The sequence below is a fragment of the Gracilinanus agilis genome, chromosome 2 (genome assembly GCF_016433145.1).
Source record: "Gracilinanus agilis isolate LMUSP501 chromosome 2, AgileGrace, whole genome shotgun sequence".
NCBI classification, from domain to species: domain Eukaryota; kingdom Metazoa; phylum Chordata; class Mammalia; order Didelphimorphia; family Didelphidae; genus Gracilinanus; species Gracilinanus agilis.
The window spans coordinates 661,431,622-661,450,842 of NC_058131.1; the positions used below are offsets into that span (position 1 = coordinate 661,431,622).

Here is a 19,221-nt window from a genome sequence, read left to right on the forward strand (position 1 = left end):
CCGCCCGAAATCTTTTCACTCCTCCCCCTCCTCATTCCAACTCCCCCTTTTCAATTCTCCCCTCCTCCTCCCTCCCCCCGTAACCCTGCCCCAGAGCGCACGCGCCAGCCTCGGTTACCTAGCGAAGGAAGAGACGCTGTCTCGCGCAGTAAATTCGCGCTGGCGCTGGGCTTGGGAACACTTGCCTCCCGGGAGGGCGGAGAAGACGGGATTCTCGGACTGCTACCGCCATAGTCGGTCTCCGGGTTGTGTGGCAGGGAGTGGGTGCTGGTGCTGGTGCTGGTGCTGGTGCTGGCGCGGGGGTGGGGGGTGGGGCGCGACGCTGAGTTCTCGGCTGGGCATGGGCGTGGGGAGGGAGGAGAGGACCTTGCTAGAGGAGCTGCTGATTGCAAGTGCACCCTCGCCCCAGAGCCCTCTGGGGCCGGGACCTCGTGCTGGGAACGAGCTGGGGAGGGTTGTCTTCCAGTCTGTGTGAGCTGGGGCAAGACTCTTAACCTCATCTGTAAAATGAGGGAGTTAAACTCTGGCCTTCAGTTTCCCCATTTCCGAAGTGAAAGGACTGAGCCTAAGGGACCTACTCTCTGGTCTTTTATCTTTGGGTTACCCCTCCCTCCCTTTCTACCCTCTTATTTCTTCTCTTCCATCCTGCCTTCTTCTCTTACCTTCTCCTTCTTCCCCTCTCTCTCTTCCCTCCTTCCTACTCTCTCCTTCCTCTTCTCTCCTTTATCCATACCCTTACTTTTCTCTTTTCCATTTTCTTTTCTCTACTTTCAACCCTCCTTTCCCTCCTTCCTTCCCCCTTTCCGTCTTTCCTTTTTCCTCTCTCTTCCCCCTTTTCCTTTCTCCTTCCAACATCCTTTTCTTCATACTCCCTTCTCATATCCCACATTCTCTCTTGCACCCCCTTCTTTTCCTCCCAAGCTTTCACCTTCCACAATCTTTCTTCCTCTCTCCCAAACTCTTTCCTTCCTCCCTTTTCCACTTCTCTTTTCCCTTCCCCTCCATTCATTACTCCTTCCTTCTCTCCCTCTCCCTTTTCTTTCCTTCTTTCTCCTCTGCTTTCCTTCCCCCCCTTCTCTCTTTCCCCTTTTCCTTTTCTGAATCTTTTCTCCCACCCCACAAGGACAGATTGAAGTTAGTGGGCCAAAATGTCTTCCCTCTTTATTCAGAGCATCCTGGAGTTGGAAGGGAACTGGGAGGTAATTTCTTCCCATCACCCCTCCTCCCATTTTACTGACTGGGAAACTGAGACTAGATAACAGTTCAATTTTGCAAACAATTATTGAGAACCTCCTGCATGGAGAATACTATTTTAGGCTTTTGGATTCAAGGATGGAAAGGGGTATAGGCATGGGATTATTTTCAACTTTAAAAGGACTTAAAAATTTCTAGGTTAATTCCTTTATTTTACATCTGAAGAGCTAGAGGGAAAGACTGGGGAGATAATTTGCTCACAGTCATGCAAGTGACATTTGAACCTCTTTCTCTGACTCATAGAGTAATCCTTCTTCATCCTGTCTCATCAATCTTCAGGAAATCCACATTCTAATAAAATAGATTAGATGGTGGTATAATACAACCAACACAGACCCTTACCAAGAAGACAGGGCTCCTGCTATTCTGGAAGATCCTTTCTTGGAAAAGACAACCAAAAGGACTAAGAGTTAGATAGAAATAATTTTTGACAGGTATTGATAATTAGGGATGGTTAAGAGAATATTCCTGAAGTTTGTCTATAATAGGAGTTCTTAACTTTTTCTTTTTGTAGCATAGCCCCTTTAAGCAATCTGGAGAAGTTTATGCCATCCTTTTTTAGAAAAACAGTTTTAAATGCACAAAATATAAACTACATGAGATCACAAAGGATACCAGCTTTATTGAAATAGTTGACAAATATTTTTCCCATTGAAGTTCTCCAAGCCCCTGAAATACATTGCGTGGGTGGGGAACCATCTACTTCAAGAAAGGAATCCCTGGTTTAAAAAGAGAAGAAAGATTGTATTGGTAGAAATATAGAAGGAGTTCATTTCAGGCATATCGGATTGGACATGGATTCTGGAGAGGGCAGAATGAGAATAGAAAATAGCTGGTAGTGCCATTTGGCTGGAAACATCCTCCTAAGGGAAATAATGTGAAATCCATCTGGAAATGTAGATTGGAGGTGACGGGACTTCTTCCACTTCACATATGGTTTTTCCTATACCAATGGTACTTCCCAGAGAACATTGAAGATAGTAGGAAATTGACAGTTGATGTTTTCCTGATGTGCTTAGGAGACAGATTTACTTGGAGATGTGCTAGTACTTAAAGCAGATTTATTTAAGAAGGAAGCAGAGGTGAGGGCTACTTGGACCCTTGATTTGTTGCTGTAGAGTGTTTTTTATAATTTGTGGATTATCCTAGTCCAGCGATGGGCAACCTTTTGAGCTTGGTGTGTCAAAATTAGCCAAAAAACCGAGCATAACTCGGGTAGTGTGTGACTTCAAGAAAAAAACCCATAATTTCGTGATATTTATATTTTAAATAACAAAAATGTATAATTGTAATATGTAACTGTATTTAATAAACCAAAATAGGTAGATTAATATAGGTAGAATTGTCATCTATGGTGCACAGAGTGTCTACACTACACTACAGCAAATGTTTCATCCTTGGCATGCGGCCATGTGTCATAAAAAATGGCTATGTGTGTCAGCACGCGTGTCATAGGTTTGCCATCACCGTCCTAGTCTTTAGGTCACCATGGTGCATACATTTAATTGTGGTACCTAGTATTTGGGGCAGTAATTATTCTATAGTAAAATATGAATGTGATGGTGCTTTAGGATTTTCTTAGACCTTGCAAGGTATTGTCTAGGTTTCACCTCATTCCTAGGAGAGGAGGAAATATTGGTTGGTAAATGAATTGAGCACATCTTCTTAAGCATGTCTTATTTTGCTAATGAAGAATATTTGAGCTTTAGAACAATTACTCTACCCTGAGGTATTTTTAGAGGGATGGCCTAGTAAGTGAGGATTTGAAGTGTATGTGGAATTCCTCATTGTTTTTCTCATAGCTCTCTTAAGAGCCTCATCACTGGCTATCTAGTATTCTTCCTCCTCCTGAAAGGAAAGAAGTTTTACATTTTTAAAAACAAACAAAAGAAAAAACAAAAAAATTCCAAAATAAAAATCAAGCAATAGCAACACCCCCCACAACTTTAAAACAATATTCAGAGGCTTCCTGATCTGACCTAATTTATTGTACCCATTGTCCAAATCCCCAATTGTCTGGGCATTCCAATACCATTTCAATTGCCAGGCATGGGGACTTTATTGACAGAGGAGTATAGGATCATATAGATTTAGAGCTGAAAGGCAATTTAGAGGCAACTAATCCAACTCTTCTCAAATTTACTTTAATACAGGAGGGCCAATAGGGCAGCTCCAGAGCCATAGAAACCAGTAATTTCCTAGATAATGGGACAAGACCTATATATATAAAATCTATAAAATCAACTAATTTTAAAGATCTTCCTATTTCTAATTAAGAATGCATAAGGAACCCATCTACAAATATAATACATTTGTTCTTATTTTGTCTTAACAAAAAAGGTTAATAAAAACCCTTTGTGGCTTCTATTAACAGTGAAAGCAGCATTTGCCCCTGAAAATTTATTAATTTGGCTATAGGTGAATTTTTGTGGTAATCAAGGTGAAATTTGTTACTAGTGTTTATAACATCTTGTGTGAAATAGGATTGTCTGTTATAACTAAAGACAAAATATTGATTTTAATTAGTGATTGAAAAAGAATCTTTCTATTACTATCATCAATGACACCACATTTTGAGAAACATTACCCTGAAAAACAAACCTTATCATATGAATAATAGTATTATTGTGAGTATTATTTTGGTCTAGTCTTGTATATAGGGCACTGAACAGCAAGTGACTTGCCTGGTCTTACACATGATTCTATAAGTCATTCTGACTCCGATGCAATCTTCCCATCTTATAGGAGCCATGCTTTTTTTACTTTATAAGATAAAAATAGGAAAATTACAAAGAATTTTAACCAAGTATTTCCATTAGATTATTGTATGTTTAAGATTTGTTTGCATTTTAAAAGGTTAAGTTTTAACAATTTTATTTAAATGAAATATGAAATAAGTAAATTAGTTACAGGGTTTTAAAAATGAAATGTGGCAGCTTTTTTTTTTAAACAAAAACTTTGGAAACCAGTGTTCTAAGGGGCTTGCCCACCTAAGCCAGATGTACCACTGTATGAAAGCTGTTCATTTTTCTTTATATTGGTCTGTGATTTGCTTACTGAAGCTATTTGCACCTATTGTTAGGATTTTCTTTTTGGAGCAACACAGTGTATCTATTTCCTCTTTTACCAAAGAATTCTTAAACATTTGAAGACCATTATCCTGTTTTCCCACAAAAGTTAATTGATTTCCTAGTTACACAGGAACTAGTAGCAATGTACAGATTATAACATCAGGCTATTGACTCCTGATGCTTTTTCTTTTTCTTTTGCTCTTATACCTTTTTTTAAACTATGGTCATTATTTTCCCATGACCACTTGGTTCTCAGTTTTGCCACTCAATCTAGTACTGCCTTCTTGGTATTATCATTTCTGATTTCACAATGAAAGATTCTAATCCCAGTGATGAGTCATTTCATTAGGATCCTGCTAACTGATGGCCTAAACAAACAACTTATATTTAACATGTCTAAAAACTGAACTCATTATCTTTATCCTCAAACCCTCCCTTCTTCCTAACTTACATAGTATAGCTCAGAGCATTAACATCCTCTCAGTTATTCTCACTCACAACCTAGTGGCAACTTTTAACTCCTTATTCAGTATATCACTTCCAGGATCAAATATAAAATCATCTATTTGGTGTTCAAAGTCTTTCATAACCTATGTCCCTCCCCACTCCTTTTCAGTTTTCTTGCACTTTATAGTTCTCCCTGTTCCCCCTCTTATGATCCAATGATAGTGACTTCCTTGTTATTCCTTGAATAAGAAACTCCATCTCCTGACTCTAGGCATTTTCACTGATTGTCCCCCATACCTGGAATATTCTTTCTTTTCATCTCCATTTCTTGGCTTTCTTCAAGTCTCAACTAAAATCTCACCTGTTACAGGAAGCTTTCCCCCTTCCCCCCCAATCTCCTTTAATTCTAATGCTTTCTCTCTGTTAATTATTTCCAGATTATCCTATCTTTAGCCTATATAGTTGTTTGCATGTTGGCTCCATCAAGACTGTGAGGTCCTTGGGACTATTTTTTAATTTTTCTTTGTAATTCCAGTATTTCGTACAATTCCTGTCACATAGTAGGTTCTTTATAAATGTTTATCAGTTGATCAATATGCCATTTTAATGCAGATGTGTTAATGAGATTGCAAAATTTGCAGCAAAAAAAAGATTTCTTTTAAATCATCCATTTTAGTCTCTCATTCAGAAATGAGAAAGATTGGGTGATTTACTCAGGGTCAGTCAGGTACTAAGTACTCAAACTAGTATTCAGACTAAGGTCTTCTGATTCCAAATTTAGTGTTCTTTCCACTAAATGAAATTCTTAATGGTTGTTAAAGACTTCATGTGTTACTTCTTTCAGATAATATATCTTCTTTATAGTGAAAGATAGAGAAATGATTTGGGGGAGTTGTAGAACTATGGAGAGCCTATAAGGAAGATACTTTCTGGGGCTTTAAGCCTTGAAGATAACTTTTGGACTATCAGTATCCTTTAGATCATACTTTTTTCAGTCCTTTTAGATCATAGTCCCCCGGCAAATTAATTTATATACAATTGACTGAATTTAATTATAGCCCACTGATGTATTGACTTTAGATACAGAGGAAACCAAGGGGTTCCTAGGGTCCTCTATTCCTCTAAGACCTGACTGCTGGAAGATTCTATTCCCTTATATATGAAACACTCTTGGTCCCACAAGTATCTATGATGGATGGTCTTTGAATAGTAATCACTTTTCTTGCCCCTAACAGATTTTCTTCATTGCATGCTTATTTCTACCTTTGCCTTTCTTTAACCATCCTGTGAATTATTTGGTGAAATCTTCACATTTACTATTCACAGTACATTGTATGTGACTATACATATTACAGTGTGTTGCCTCAGGTGAAATAGTTAATTAGCACTGATACAACATATTTATTTATACAGCAGTTTTCACTAGGTACAAATGGAGTCCAGATACCTTAAAAGATGCCTAGGCAGATGCCTGAGTCAAGCCCTTGCAGAAGTGGCAAAATTTCGACCATTAGACCCAATAGAATACATAGCATTCTGGATCTACAAATATAAGCAAAATTTGGACCTGGAAGAAGCGGTGAGTATTAAGGAAGGAACTAACCCATTTAGATGTCCGATTAGTGTATTTTTATCCACTTATACAATTTTTTTAATACAATACTAGAGGCAATTGGAGCAGGCTGAGTTGGAGCATGCACAAGAATTAGCTAGACTTGAGCAGGAAATGTTGGAACGGCTGAAACAAGAGGAATTGTTACTTCAGCAGGTATGATGGATTAATCATTTAGGAATAAAACCAGACTTTTTTTGGGGGAGAGCATTTTGTGTTTTGACTCTCTGTGGGTTAAACTTAAATTTTGGAGAATGATTAGTCTTAGAAATAGTTTCTGGTGTATTCTTACTGGATGTTTATTAATTTTTGTTAAACTTGTGAGATGATGTTAATGTCTGTCTGTCTTTTTCTCTGGTCTATCTGTTCATCCATCCTTCTCTCCATCCATCTGTCTGTCTAAGTCATCTCTGAGTAGTGCTAGGGAATTGATTCTGTTCAGCCATCCTGAAAAAGAATACAGGAAAAGCGGGGGAAAGTCCCCAAACTTAAAAAGGAGGCATTTTAGTATTATGAGCAGGTAGTTCTCAGAAGCTCAAGTGTTCCCAACTGCATTCTTCTCTACTATTTCCATTATAGGCCCTTATCTTTGTGTTTTTCTGTATGAACCATCTCCATTTCTTTCTTTCTCTATTTACTGGATAGTACCACCTATCTCAAAGAGTTATTGTAAGACTCAAAAGAGATAATATATCTTTAAAAGCATTATATAAATGTTAATTAACTATTGTTATCATTATTACTTAGTCTTAAATTTTGCTTCTTGTCCCCTTCCCTGCCTTCCTGTCTTGTTTTACCCCTCTCAGATAGCATGGGGAGCAATGGTCCCATCATGGCCATTTTGTAAACTTTGAATAAGAATGTGTAAGTAATGCCCAGTAGGCTTGAGCTCCTTCCTCCTTTTTTGTAGTTGTTTCTTAGCTAATATAGAAATTTTTAGAAGAAAAAAAAAGAAATTTTTAGAAGAATAAATTGAGAGGAAGGTTTAGGAATTTCTCAGAAATCCTTTCTAAATACCTTTGCCATGAAAAAGCTCTTCGAGGTTAGTAAATGTTGACAATTAGTGCTAAGATTATAACCGAATCAGTAAATAGAACTGTGCAGGTATCCAAAAGGGCCCTAATAGTCTCTTTAGAATATCGTTTTGGCTACCTGATAATACTTAAAAAATTAATTTTTCCCAACAATTATATGAAAAATCAATTTTAAATATTTGTTTAAAAATTTTTTTAAATTCCAAATTCTCTCCCTTCTTCTTTCCTTTCCCCTCCTCCCTGCCTGAGATGATAAACAACCTGATATAGATTTTATATATATGCAATCATGTAAAACATTTTTCCATATTAGTTATTTTGTGGAAGAAAACTTGAACAAAATAAAACAAAAAGGGGGCAGCTGGGTAGCTCAGTGGAGTGAGAATCAGGCCTAGAGACAGGAGGTCCTAGGTTCAAATCCTGCCTCAGCCACTTCCCAGCTGTGTGACCCTGGGCAAGTCACTTGACCCCCCATTGCCCACCCTTACCAATCTTCCACCTATGAGATAATACACTGAAGTACAAGGGTTTAAAAAAAAATAAAACAAAAAAAAAATGAAGAAAGTGAAATCCAGTATGCTTTTGGTCTGTATTTGGACTCCATCAATTCTTCCTCTGGAGGTTGATAGCATTTTTCATCATGCATTCTTTGGGATTTTCTTGGATCTCTGTATTGCTGAGATTAGCTAAGTCATTCACATTGTTTTGCTGTTACCATGTACAGTATTCTGATTCTGCTCACTTCCCTCTTCATCAGTTCATGTAAATCTTTCCAGGTTTTTCTAAAATCTTGATGATACTCTTTTGAAGATTATCAATAACTGATATGAAAAAATATAGGAGATCCATTTTGGCCAGAACTTTTCATTGTTTCTCTGAAAATCAAGGGAAAGTGTGGAGGACATAAAAAGCAGTGGTTTGTGGCTTCACAGACCACGACTAAGAGAATCTGTGAGGTGAATTATAAGCTCTTTGATCTTGCTGTGAGAAATTTTCTCTCTAACGATTTAAAATTATTTGTATTTTTTAAATTAAAGCTAAAATAAGAAGGATATTTAATTCCTGACCCATTCTCATTAACAACTTGGTCTGACTCAGTGGTGGTGAAGCATTTTTCTTTCATAGGGCAGGTGGTATAAGGCTGGGGTATCAATTAAAGGAATGTAATGAGGTAACATTCAATTCAATTCAATTCAACAGTGTTTCCCAAACTTTTTTGGTCTACCGCCCCCTTTCCAGAAAAAATATAACTTGGCACCCCCTGGAAATTATGAAACAATTTATTGAACTCAAAATAGAATGTAATACAAAAAAGTGTGGCCATCACAGCTTTCCTGGATCACTGCAGCACCCCACTTTGGGAATCACTGGTCTATAAAGTATTATACTAGACTGGGATTATAATGGAGAGACAGAGACAGTGAGAGAGATAGAGGAGAGAAAGAGAAGAGAGGAGAGAGAGACAGAGAGACAAAGAGACAGAAAACACAAAGGCTTGTTACCAATAGGGTTAACTACCAAAAGCTTTTAGCAAACCTTAAAATGCTCTATAAGTGCTAGCCATCATTGTCATTATTGCTTTATGTGTTGTTATTATGATTATTATTACTTTAGCAGCTAAGTTTCTCCGACTACAGAAGAGATCCAGCCCTGGAGTAGGCACAGCATTTGATTAGTAGGGCACAAATTTAGGATGCTGCTCTTTGTCCTAATTGAGCCAGAGTCCTGATCAATATTCTATGCAAATGACTTAACTAAGGATAGTAGTAAGGTCTAAATCAATTGATAGGCATTTTTGAAATTAAAAAAAAGCTTTTGTGTCAAAGGATAGCTGGTGAAATGGAAGCCTATTTATGCTTAATTTACTTGAAAGACTATACTTAAGATTTTCATTCTGTTACCTTAATGATCAAGAGGTTGTCTATATGAGGGCTTCTCTTTAGCTTGGGAAAGTTTTTGTAATTTGAGTGCTTGAAATCTTATACCTGGTAACTTCATGGCTAAAAGAAAAAATAACTTAATTTTTTACAAACTGTAGATATTTAATTATAAAAGAAATTTACTCACAATTTTTATTCATGGTAGATATTTAAGCTTTTTATTAAATATTTTTGCTTGTTTCTTAAATGTAAGTGGGTACATATGATTTTATTTCTCCTGGGAAATTTAAGAATAGAAAAATTGATCTGTAGTAGTTTATATTATTCTAATTTAATTTACGCATTTACTTAATGTTGTATGTAGCAACGTCTAGAGCTGGAAATGCAAGAAAAAGAGAGGTTGAGACTTGAAGAGGCAGAGAAGGTACACTTAAGTTTGATGAAATCTATTTTAACTTACTACCGTTACATTATCTTTAAATACTTTCCCTAAATTGCATGCTTAATTATTCTTTTGAATCAACAATGAGTTGGTAGAAATAATGGTTGCTATTAAACATTAAGAAAATAACTTGGTTTTGACTCCAGGTTGGAAATGAAAATTGATAGAAATACAAGTCATAATAATAGTAATTTAAATCTTTTTATCAATGTTTTATTACAGGTAATATTGCAGAGCAAGCCTAAAGCAGGTTTAAGGTTTTTAAAATGCAATAAACACTCACAGAATACAAAAACTACAATTAAAAGCCAATTGGTTAAATAAGAGATTAAGAGAATGCATTCAAAAATATATGTTAAAACATCCTAATCTGCTCCTGCAGATTCTGTACACCCTGTACACCCTAGAAAGCAGCAAGAGGCAAGCATTAACTTCCCCTGGCTAGGATGTTTATGTCTCAGGTAACAAGGAAGTTCCCCTTTTTAAAGACCAGCCCAATTTATATAAAACAGGTATTGGTCCTTCCACAGATAGATTAGTGGCCCATCTTTCTCTGAAACAGCTTTTATTTTTCAAAATACTACATACCTTTATATAGCTAGGGGTCAGGGTGAATAGAGTGCTAAGTCTTGGAGTCAGGAAGATTCTGCCTTTAAAACTTGCTTCAGAGACTTACTAGCTGTGTGACCCTGGGCAAGTTATTTAATTATGTTTGTCTTAGCTCCTCATCTGTAAAAATGAGCCAGAGAAGGAAATGGCAAACCACTCCGGTGTCTTGGCCAATAAAACCCCAGATGGAGTAATGAAGAATCAGACACCACTGAAAATAATTTAGCAACAATATACACTCTTATGTTGAGAGTTAGGAATACCTGAGTTGAAAGTCTGTTGCAGACACATCCTGGATGTGTGACTGGGCAAGTCATTTAACCTTTCAATACCTCAAGCAACTTTCTAGGATTTTAAACTTCAGAATAATTGTGAATTTGCATCGATAGAGGAAGATTCCTCACCAGGTACTCCCTCTGCTGATGAAACCATAGATCTGGATTTAAAAAAAAAGTCCATCCTCATACTGTAGCATTCATGATGAATATAAGCAAAACAACATTGTAACTTATATGTAGGAAATAAAGAGGTAGAGGAACATTTTCCTTTGGCAGGACATAAAAGCTTCCAGTTTTAATCAATATATACTTTAATACTTAGTGTCTTCAGTGCAGAAGTGAGCTTTGGAGAATTTGATGAAATGTGAAGAAACAAACACAAAATCAAGAGCTTGTAAACTAAGAATAGAATCATATAGGGGGCGGCTAGGTGGACTGAGAGCCAGGCCGAGAGACAGGAAATACTGGGTTCAAATTTGGCCACAGACATTTCTTAGCTGTATGACCCTGGGCAAGTCACTTAACCTCCATCACCTTACTGCTCTTCTCCCTTGGAACTGATATACAGTATTGACTCTAAGATGGAAGGTAAGGACTTAAAAAGAAATAGAATCTTGTTTATTGGATATAGTGAGTGCCAAATAACATCACAAAAATGTAATTATGTCTTTTAATAGGAAATGACTGATTACTAATATGGAAGTAATTTTTGAATTAGCTTTCTATATAAGCATACCATGAGCTTGCTAGAGGCAAGATTAAATGAATTTCAAATGAGAAGATTTTTTGGAAATATACATTTAGAGCTGGAAAGGGATTTTAGATGCCATTGTGTCTACCTTCTTCATTTTCTTTTACCCATTAAAACTTTAAGTAACTTGTTCAAAGTCACACAGGTAATATGAGGAGATATGGCTAGCAGTTAAAAACATATTCAGATTGTCCTATTCAAATGAGTGGAAATGATGCTGAAAAAAATAGGATATTGATAAAATAAAAAGACATCAACAAAAACTATTACAATTTTCCCAGGTTTAACTGTCATAACATGGAATCTAAAAACCACCCCAACTAGGACACTTGATCTTGTCAAGTGCAAAGACATGTCAAGGGCAACAGGGGTTTTGAATATAAATTTATTTGCCTAATCTTATAGAGAAGAGTGTTGGAAAATTGAGATTTGTCATATAAAAGTGAGAAGTAATGGAAGAAAAAATCAAGATGACGGAAAGCTTGACATAAGACCTAATTAAGCAAGAAAATCTTAAGAATCTTTTAAGGATAGAACTGAAAGGACAATAGACAAAAATGGAACAGATTTGTTGGTATTTCAATAGTGAGAGTATTTTCTTTTTTTATCTGAAAATTTTATTTAATTAATTAATTCAGAATATTTTTCCATGGTTACATGATTCATGTTCTTTCCCTCCTCTCCTCCCACCCCACTTCCGTGGCCACTGAGCAATTCCACTGGGTTTTACATGTATCATTGTTCAGAGCCTATTTCTATATTATTAATATTTGCATTAGGGTGATTGGATAGGTATTTTCTTAATCATGTGGCACTATCACATCTGCTTTCAGTCTAATATTGCAATCCTAGATGTACTGTGAGGGAAATACAAATAGCACAATAGGAAAGTATGATGAGAAAAAGAACTGAACAAGACCAAGTATACTCAGAAGAGATATACACTGGAGTTGACACAGTTTGGACTCACATCATTGTAATCACACAATTGATTGAAAGGTACAAAGAATACTAGGTCCCTCTGCTTATTGCTTGTTTTCACCATAACAAAAGCATTGGAATCCATAAAGCTATGAACCACCTTAAAGACTCTTCTCTAATGAGGTATCTCCCTCGCATAGGTAAACTCACATACTATTTCTTTAAATATGCACAAAACAATTTCTTTTACAACCCATTGATTATTCATATCAGATAAAGAAATAAATCAGGGAACCAGGTGCTAAAGGTTTTTGCTACTTTAATGGGGAGATATCCAGTGCAGAGTTCAAAATGAAGTTAAATTCCATATAGACTGAGATCTGCCATTACTTATTTTTGTGGATGACTTGCTAATTATAACTAGTTTTGAAATATTTCATAACCTCTTAAATCTATAATCTATCAAAAGAATTGGACCCAATTATTCACACAGGAGAAAAAGAAAATGGATGAAAAATGGCTAGTTAGAATATCAGTTGATGATTGGAATGAACTGAAGCCAGAAGTGAAGGATGCCATCTGATTGAAAGGAAATAATAAAACAGCAAATACTCTGAAGAATAAGATAGAGAACATAAAAATGTCAATAGATACCATATGCAATTTTTCTCTAATTTAGGTAGACACATGTGAATTTATTACCCCCGATGATCTTAGTAATAAAGGTGATCTGTAGAAGTTCTTTTTAGTCTAATTTAATGTATGCATTTTTGTATTTTTATCTAGGCTCGGCATGAAATGCAAAGGAAAGAAAAGTTGATATTAGAAGAGTTAGGGAAGGTATTTATACAGTGCTTTATGTTTATTTTAATTACATATAAAGTCTATTCTTTTTTTTCCCCTTTTTTTATTTAGAAAATTTTTTCATGGTTCCATGATTCATGATTCCCCCACTTCTTTCCTCCCTGCTCCCGAAGCTGACAAGCAATTCCCCTGGGTTATACATGTATCATGAAAAACCTATTTCCATGTTATTCATATTTGCAGTAGAGTGATTTTCTAACATCAAAACCCTAATCATATCCATATCGAGCTATGTGATCGATCATATGTTTTTCTTCTGCATTTCTGTTCCCACAGTTCTTTCTCTGGATGTGGATAGCGTTCTTTCTCATAAATTCCTCTGAATTGTCCTGGGTCATTGCATTGCTGCTAATAGAAAAGTCTGTTACATTCAATTGTTCCATAATGTACAGGCTCTGTGTTCAGTGTTCTCCTGGTTCTGCTCCTTTTGCCAGAGGTCTTTCCAGTTCACATGAAATTCCTCCAATTCATTATTCCTTTCAGCAAAATAATATTCCATCACTGTCATATACCATAATTTGTTCAACCATTCCCCAATTGAAGGGTTTTCCCTCATTTTCCAATTTTTCACCACCACAAAAAGTGCAGCTATAAATATTTTTGTACAAGTGTTCTTCCTTATTATCTCTTTGGGGTACAAATCCAGCAGTGGTTTGGAAGGGTAAGTATTCTTTTAAAACTCTTTGGGCATAATTCCAAATTACCCTCCAGCATGGTTGGACAATTTAAAGTCTATTCTTATAAAATATGCCTTTGTATTATCTTTAAATTCTATTTTTGATTAAGAATAAGCTTTTTATTTTTATTAAGAATAAGCTATCAGTGGTAAGGGTAGTAGCTAATGAGGTACAATTAAGCACTTTAAATGATTAACAGAGAAACTGCTTCTAAATTGAAAATGAAAAATCCCCCCCAAATGAGCACAATATTGCTGCAACTGAAAATAGATTTGCATGTAACAGAGAAAGTGGAAAAACAAATTTAAAACTTAGTCTTAGAAAAAAACTAAAATGAAAAGACATATGAAAATCTCTTAAGGTGACAAACTGGGAGTAGGTCAAAATACCCACTAAAACAGACTTTCTGGAAAATTTTTAAAAAGCAAAGAATTTTGAGTTCTAGGACATTTTTCAAGAAAATTCCCCCAAAGTTAAAAAAAAAAGCAAAAAAACATTTGGCATTGATTTATATATCCCTATGAAGAAGTTTAACATTTACTCAATCAGGACAACACTGATTAGAAATAATTCCTTTAGTATACAAAGAAAAAGACAGATCAGATATGGATCTGTAGTTAAAGGATCTGAGTTCCAGTCCTTGTCCGGATAATTCACTATCTGTTTGATCTTGGACAAGCCATCAAGGCTCAGTTTTCTCATCTGGAAAACGACAGTGTTGGCCCAAAGGGAGCCTAAGAACCCTTCTAGCTCCAGATGTGTGCTTCTAGCATGCTATGACATACAAAGGGGGGATTAAAGGAAAAGCTTTCTCTGTACTATCTCTGGAATGAAGTTTTATATATTATAATAATAACCTTTATAATATATATAATATGCATATTATATATAATATATAATAACTTGAATTAAGTTTTATATACACATACAAATATATAAACCAACCTTTGTCTTCTGTCTTAGTAATATGTCTAAGACAGGAATGAAAAAGACTAGGCAATTGAGGTTAAGTTACTTGCCTAGGGTCTCACAATGAGAAGATGCCTAAGATCAGATTTAAACTCTGATCCTCTTGACTTCAAGCTTGACATTCCATCCCCTATGCCACATAGCTATGGCAAGGGCAATAATATATAGGAGGACTGAGAAAGATTTCTTGCAGAAGGTAGGATTTTAGCAGTTTTGGAAAGGACCAAGAAAATTGATAAATAATCCAAATTTTAAAAAGAGAAAAAACTCTATACTGATATTAAAATGTGAGATTATGATAAGCACAATAATTTTAAAAATTCCTATATGACTGTTGATAGATATTCATGGATTGGGTCAGCAGGAAGAATGATTCCAGATCTTATATTGTAAATCTTGGTGACTGGAAGGTTGGTGGTATCTTGCATTCCCAACCACCTGTTGAACATCTTGAACTGATTGTCCCAGTGACACTGTAAACTCAACATGCCTAAAACTAAACTCGTTATCTCCCCCATCCCCAATCTTTCTCTCTTTAAATTGGAGTTGCTTTGGTAAATGAATAAATAACTCTGTGGGTTAACTAACAGAATAACAAAACCAGTGAAAAACAACTCAGGGTGGTTTGGTAGGGAGAAGAATTGAAATGGAGGAGAAAGAGAAACCACCAGGAGAAGCTCCTGGGGTTATCTCAGTGGATTCTTGTTGTCAGATGCCAGGTTTGTCTGGGAAAGGAGAAGAACAAGGCAGGTATGTATAAAAGGGTTTTAATTACAAATTAGGTTAAGGAGTGAAGGGAAGTAAGAAAAAACTGTCACTTAAGTCTGAAGGTAACTATCAGGGGATGGAGGGATGGTGATGACTACTCTGAACACTAAATCTACCAGCAGATTGCTTATGGCAAGGGCTGACTTGTCAAGGGTAAGGGTATCTCATGAAGCTGTCCTTGGCTGATCTCTAGATGTCTCTAGTCCCAGGAAACTCTGGTTACACAGTAAGATTTAATCCAAATGGGAAGTCAGGGAGATGGGATAATCTGTGTATCCACCAGCACAGATAAAATCCTGTCTCAACCTGCAACTTCACTGTTCTTGATTGAAGATCTTGTCCAAGGTCCAAGGAACAAATCCAAAGTACTGAGATCTCAAATACCACACAGGCTCACCCAGACAGCTGCTTACAAAGCCAACAACTGCCAACTCCAGAGTCACTGTGTGCAAGTCCCCTCTGTGGCATGATTCCAAGTTTGGAATTCCAAGCTCTTGCCAGCTAAGTCTGCTGTCTGCTAACGAAATCTTTAATCTATATTTTCTCTATAACAGAGTGCATGGAACAGAAAGAATCATAATTAGACCTATGCTTGAGGAAGATTAATTTTACAGCTAAGTGGAAGATAGACTAGAGGGAAGAGATCAGTAAACTATGGCTATAATCTAGGAGTGAAATAAAGAGGTTCTGACCAGGGTGGTGGCAGTGTCAGAGGAGGAAAGGAGGCAAGAAAATTGTTTGCAGTGTTGAATCACTAATGCTGTGCTAAATGGAAGAAATAATGGAGCAGGCATTGTTTAGGAAATAATGTATGATTGGATATAGGGAAAATGAGGAATAATTGCTGGAGAACTCATAAACTACAATAGTCTCGTATACACAAACTACAGTAAGAAAGGACCTAGAGGAAGGCTTCTGGAATGTGTTGAGCTGATTCTTTCCGAGCAGACACTTATGTGAATTGTACTGAATGAGAAGGTAAGGATGATTGTGATCTGTACCATTGGAGAAAATACTTACATTACAGATCTATTTAAGTATTAACCTGTTGGCCTCTATTAAAATTGATTATAAAATGGCAATTAGATCTATGCATTTGAATGAACTATTGTTTAATTACTCTGATGCTACTGTGGGAATAACTTGTTGCAATGTGATCCGTCTCTCAGTAAAGCCACTCGAAAATGATGGAAAGAAAAGAAGAAACTTATATGTATGTTTTTGTTGAACTTTTTTCTTTTTTAACATTATTGTAGACAGAGTTCGCAAGTGAGAATGTTGGGGAAGATAATGTAGCAGAAGTGGTAAGGAGAAAAATAATTGTTTGTAAAAGGTCGTAATTCATTCTAAAAAGCAAAAGTAAATTGACACATCAAAACATGTTCATTAAGTGCCCAACATGTAGAAGGCAGTATATGAGAAGCTTGAGGTGCAAAGACAAAATGCAAAATAGCTCTTGCCCTCAAGAAGCTTACATGCTGCTAGGGGAGGGAATTCAACATCTAAACCAATGAGTAAATAAAATAAAACCAGAGGAGAAAGAGAGTACTGGCAATTATCAGGAAATCCTTATTCATTAATTTTAACCAATCTTATTTTAATCAGGCAACTAAGGTAATAAGGACTTAAAAAGGTAGCCCGTGTCTGTCTATAGTCTAATCTAACAAGTCCCAAATGTTCTCTCAAGCTAACTTTCAAAATTAATGAAAATATTCATCTATCAATTGTTTATTAAATTCTCGCTAGAACACTGTGCTATAGCCATCAGGTAGAGAAAAAGATAATTAATTTTTAGAAGTAGCCAGAGTGTTCTGAGATACTAATAGCATTATTTTAAAAGCATTAGAAGTTATATGTACATTTTAAAATATTTTCAAATGCCTAAGATTACTTTAGAATATTCTATACTCCTCTAATTATAAGCAGTCATTTTATCCTAACTATATCAAATGGATTTAAAATGCTTTAAGAACCTTAAAGTTTTATAAATCTATAAATTTATACTTATAAATATATATATACACACTCAGTAATATAAAAATATTTCAAAATGGATTAACTTTTTTAAAGCCACTTCTAATTTGAAATTGAATTATTTGAATTATAGGAAGGGTTACATAAGACACTGGCTGAAATTAGTGACAGATATGGAGCACCTAACTTAACTCGAGTTGAAGAATTAGAGGAACCATCCATTTCTGATGTAAGTATTTTTAGAAAGGGGTTTTTGATAAGAACATGTTTTATTTTGGCTAGAACAAAGTACTTAATGTTTTAGAGTTGTGGGGCTCCTTAGCTTCACAGAAACAAAATCTTGACTTTGAATCTTGAATGCTAGATAAGCCAATTTTGCAAATATGCCATTGACCACAAGGGGGAAACTGAGCAGAGATCACAAATCCATCACTTCTAGAAAAAATGTGATCGACTATCTCTTAGATAGTTAATGTATATACAGAGGATAGCACTTTGTCTATGTACTACATAGTTCATGATGTTCTTGGATTTGCATGGTTCGGGTCCTTTATTAGTGAAAACTTCGACAAAATTTTAGACAATTCATATTAATACCTCGAATGTAGGCAAACAACTTGGTAGTAACTTCTACCAAACTCAAAGCTCTTGAGGTCAGTCTAAAATTTAATTAAGCCAATGTTTATTGGTTGTGGATATACAAAGCATTTTAGGCCAAATTAATAAACTAATGATAGTTTGTGCTTCAATAGGATTTAAATGATTTTTGTGGACCTTTTATTTCATTTTTGAAAAGTCTCTTACCTTCTGTTTTAGAATCACTACTAAGTATTGGTTCCAAGGCAGAATAGTGGTAAGGGCTAGGCAATAGGGGTCAAGTGACTTGCCCAGGGTACCACAGGTAGGAAATGTCTGAGGCCACATTTGAACCCAGGATTTCCCATCTCCAGGTCTGGCTCTCTAACCACTGAACAACCTAGCTGCCCCCTTTTATTTTATTTTAAAAATTCTATTGAATTTTATTGATTGTAATCAAACAAAACTGAAACAACACATAGTCAAATAGAAGGTTATTTAAACATAGTATCTATTTCGTTTGATTTGTGACATTTTCAAAGTTTGGATAATGCTGAAGAATAATATTTGCTTTTTTAAATTTTGCTTTTAGGCAGCATTGGATGTTGAAAAAGAAGATTAACGAATATCAGCAAGACATATTTTTGCTTGTTATATTTTTCAATAAAGAAAATCTTTACACACTTATTTCAAGTCAGTTTCTGGTTTTCTTATAGAAATGATATTATTAATGGTGGGTATGTATCTAGGCTAACCTGTAGAAGTCTTAAGCCACAACATCACTGAGATTCTGAATGAATGCAATGAGAAAAAGTTAAGGAAATGATGCTCAGGTAACTGGACAAATGTTAAAAGAGGAGAAGAGTTAGGAGATATAAAAGAATTTAATTATGCATCAATTTCAAAAATGCCTGAAACAATTATATTAGCATTTTTACAGTGCATTACAGAATGCAAAGCATTTTACCTATGTTAGCTTTATTCTTATATTATACATATAATATTACATATTATAGATGTATTACGTAAATTTATTCTCACTGCCCTTCGAGTTAGGTGCTTTTATTTTCACCATTTTTTCTTACAGACAGAAA

General features: G+C 35.6%; 1 protein-coding gene across 1 annotated transcript; it reads left to right on the forward strand.

Annotated features, from left to right (window-relative positions):
- Positions 1 to 6,204: 6,204 nt before the first annotated feature.
- DYDC1 (DPY30 domain containing 1) lies at positions 6,205 to 18,749 on the forward strand. Its single transcript, XM_044662776.1, has 7 exons — positions 6,205 to 6,351; positions 6,439 to 6,540; positions 9,663 to 9,722; positions 13,086 to 13,139; positions 16,834 to 16,881; positions 17,685 to 17,780; positions 18,720 to 18,749. The coding sequence occupies exons 1-7, from the start codon at positions 6,205 to 6,207 to the stop codon at positions 18,747 to 18,749; spliced, it is 537 nt and encodes a 178-aa protein (XP_044518711.1).
- Positions 18,750 to 19,221: the final 472 nt, after the last annotated feature.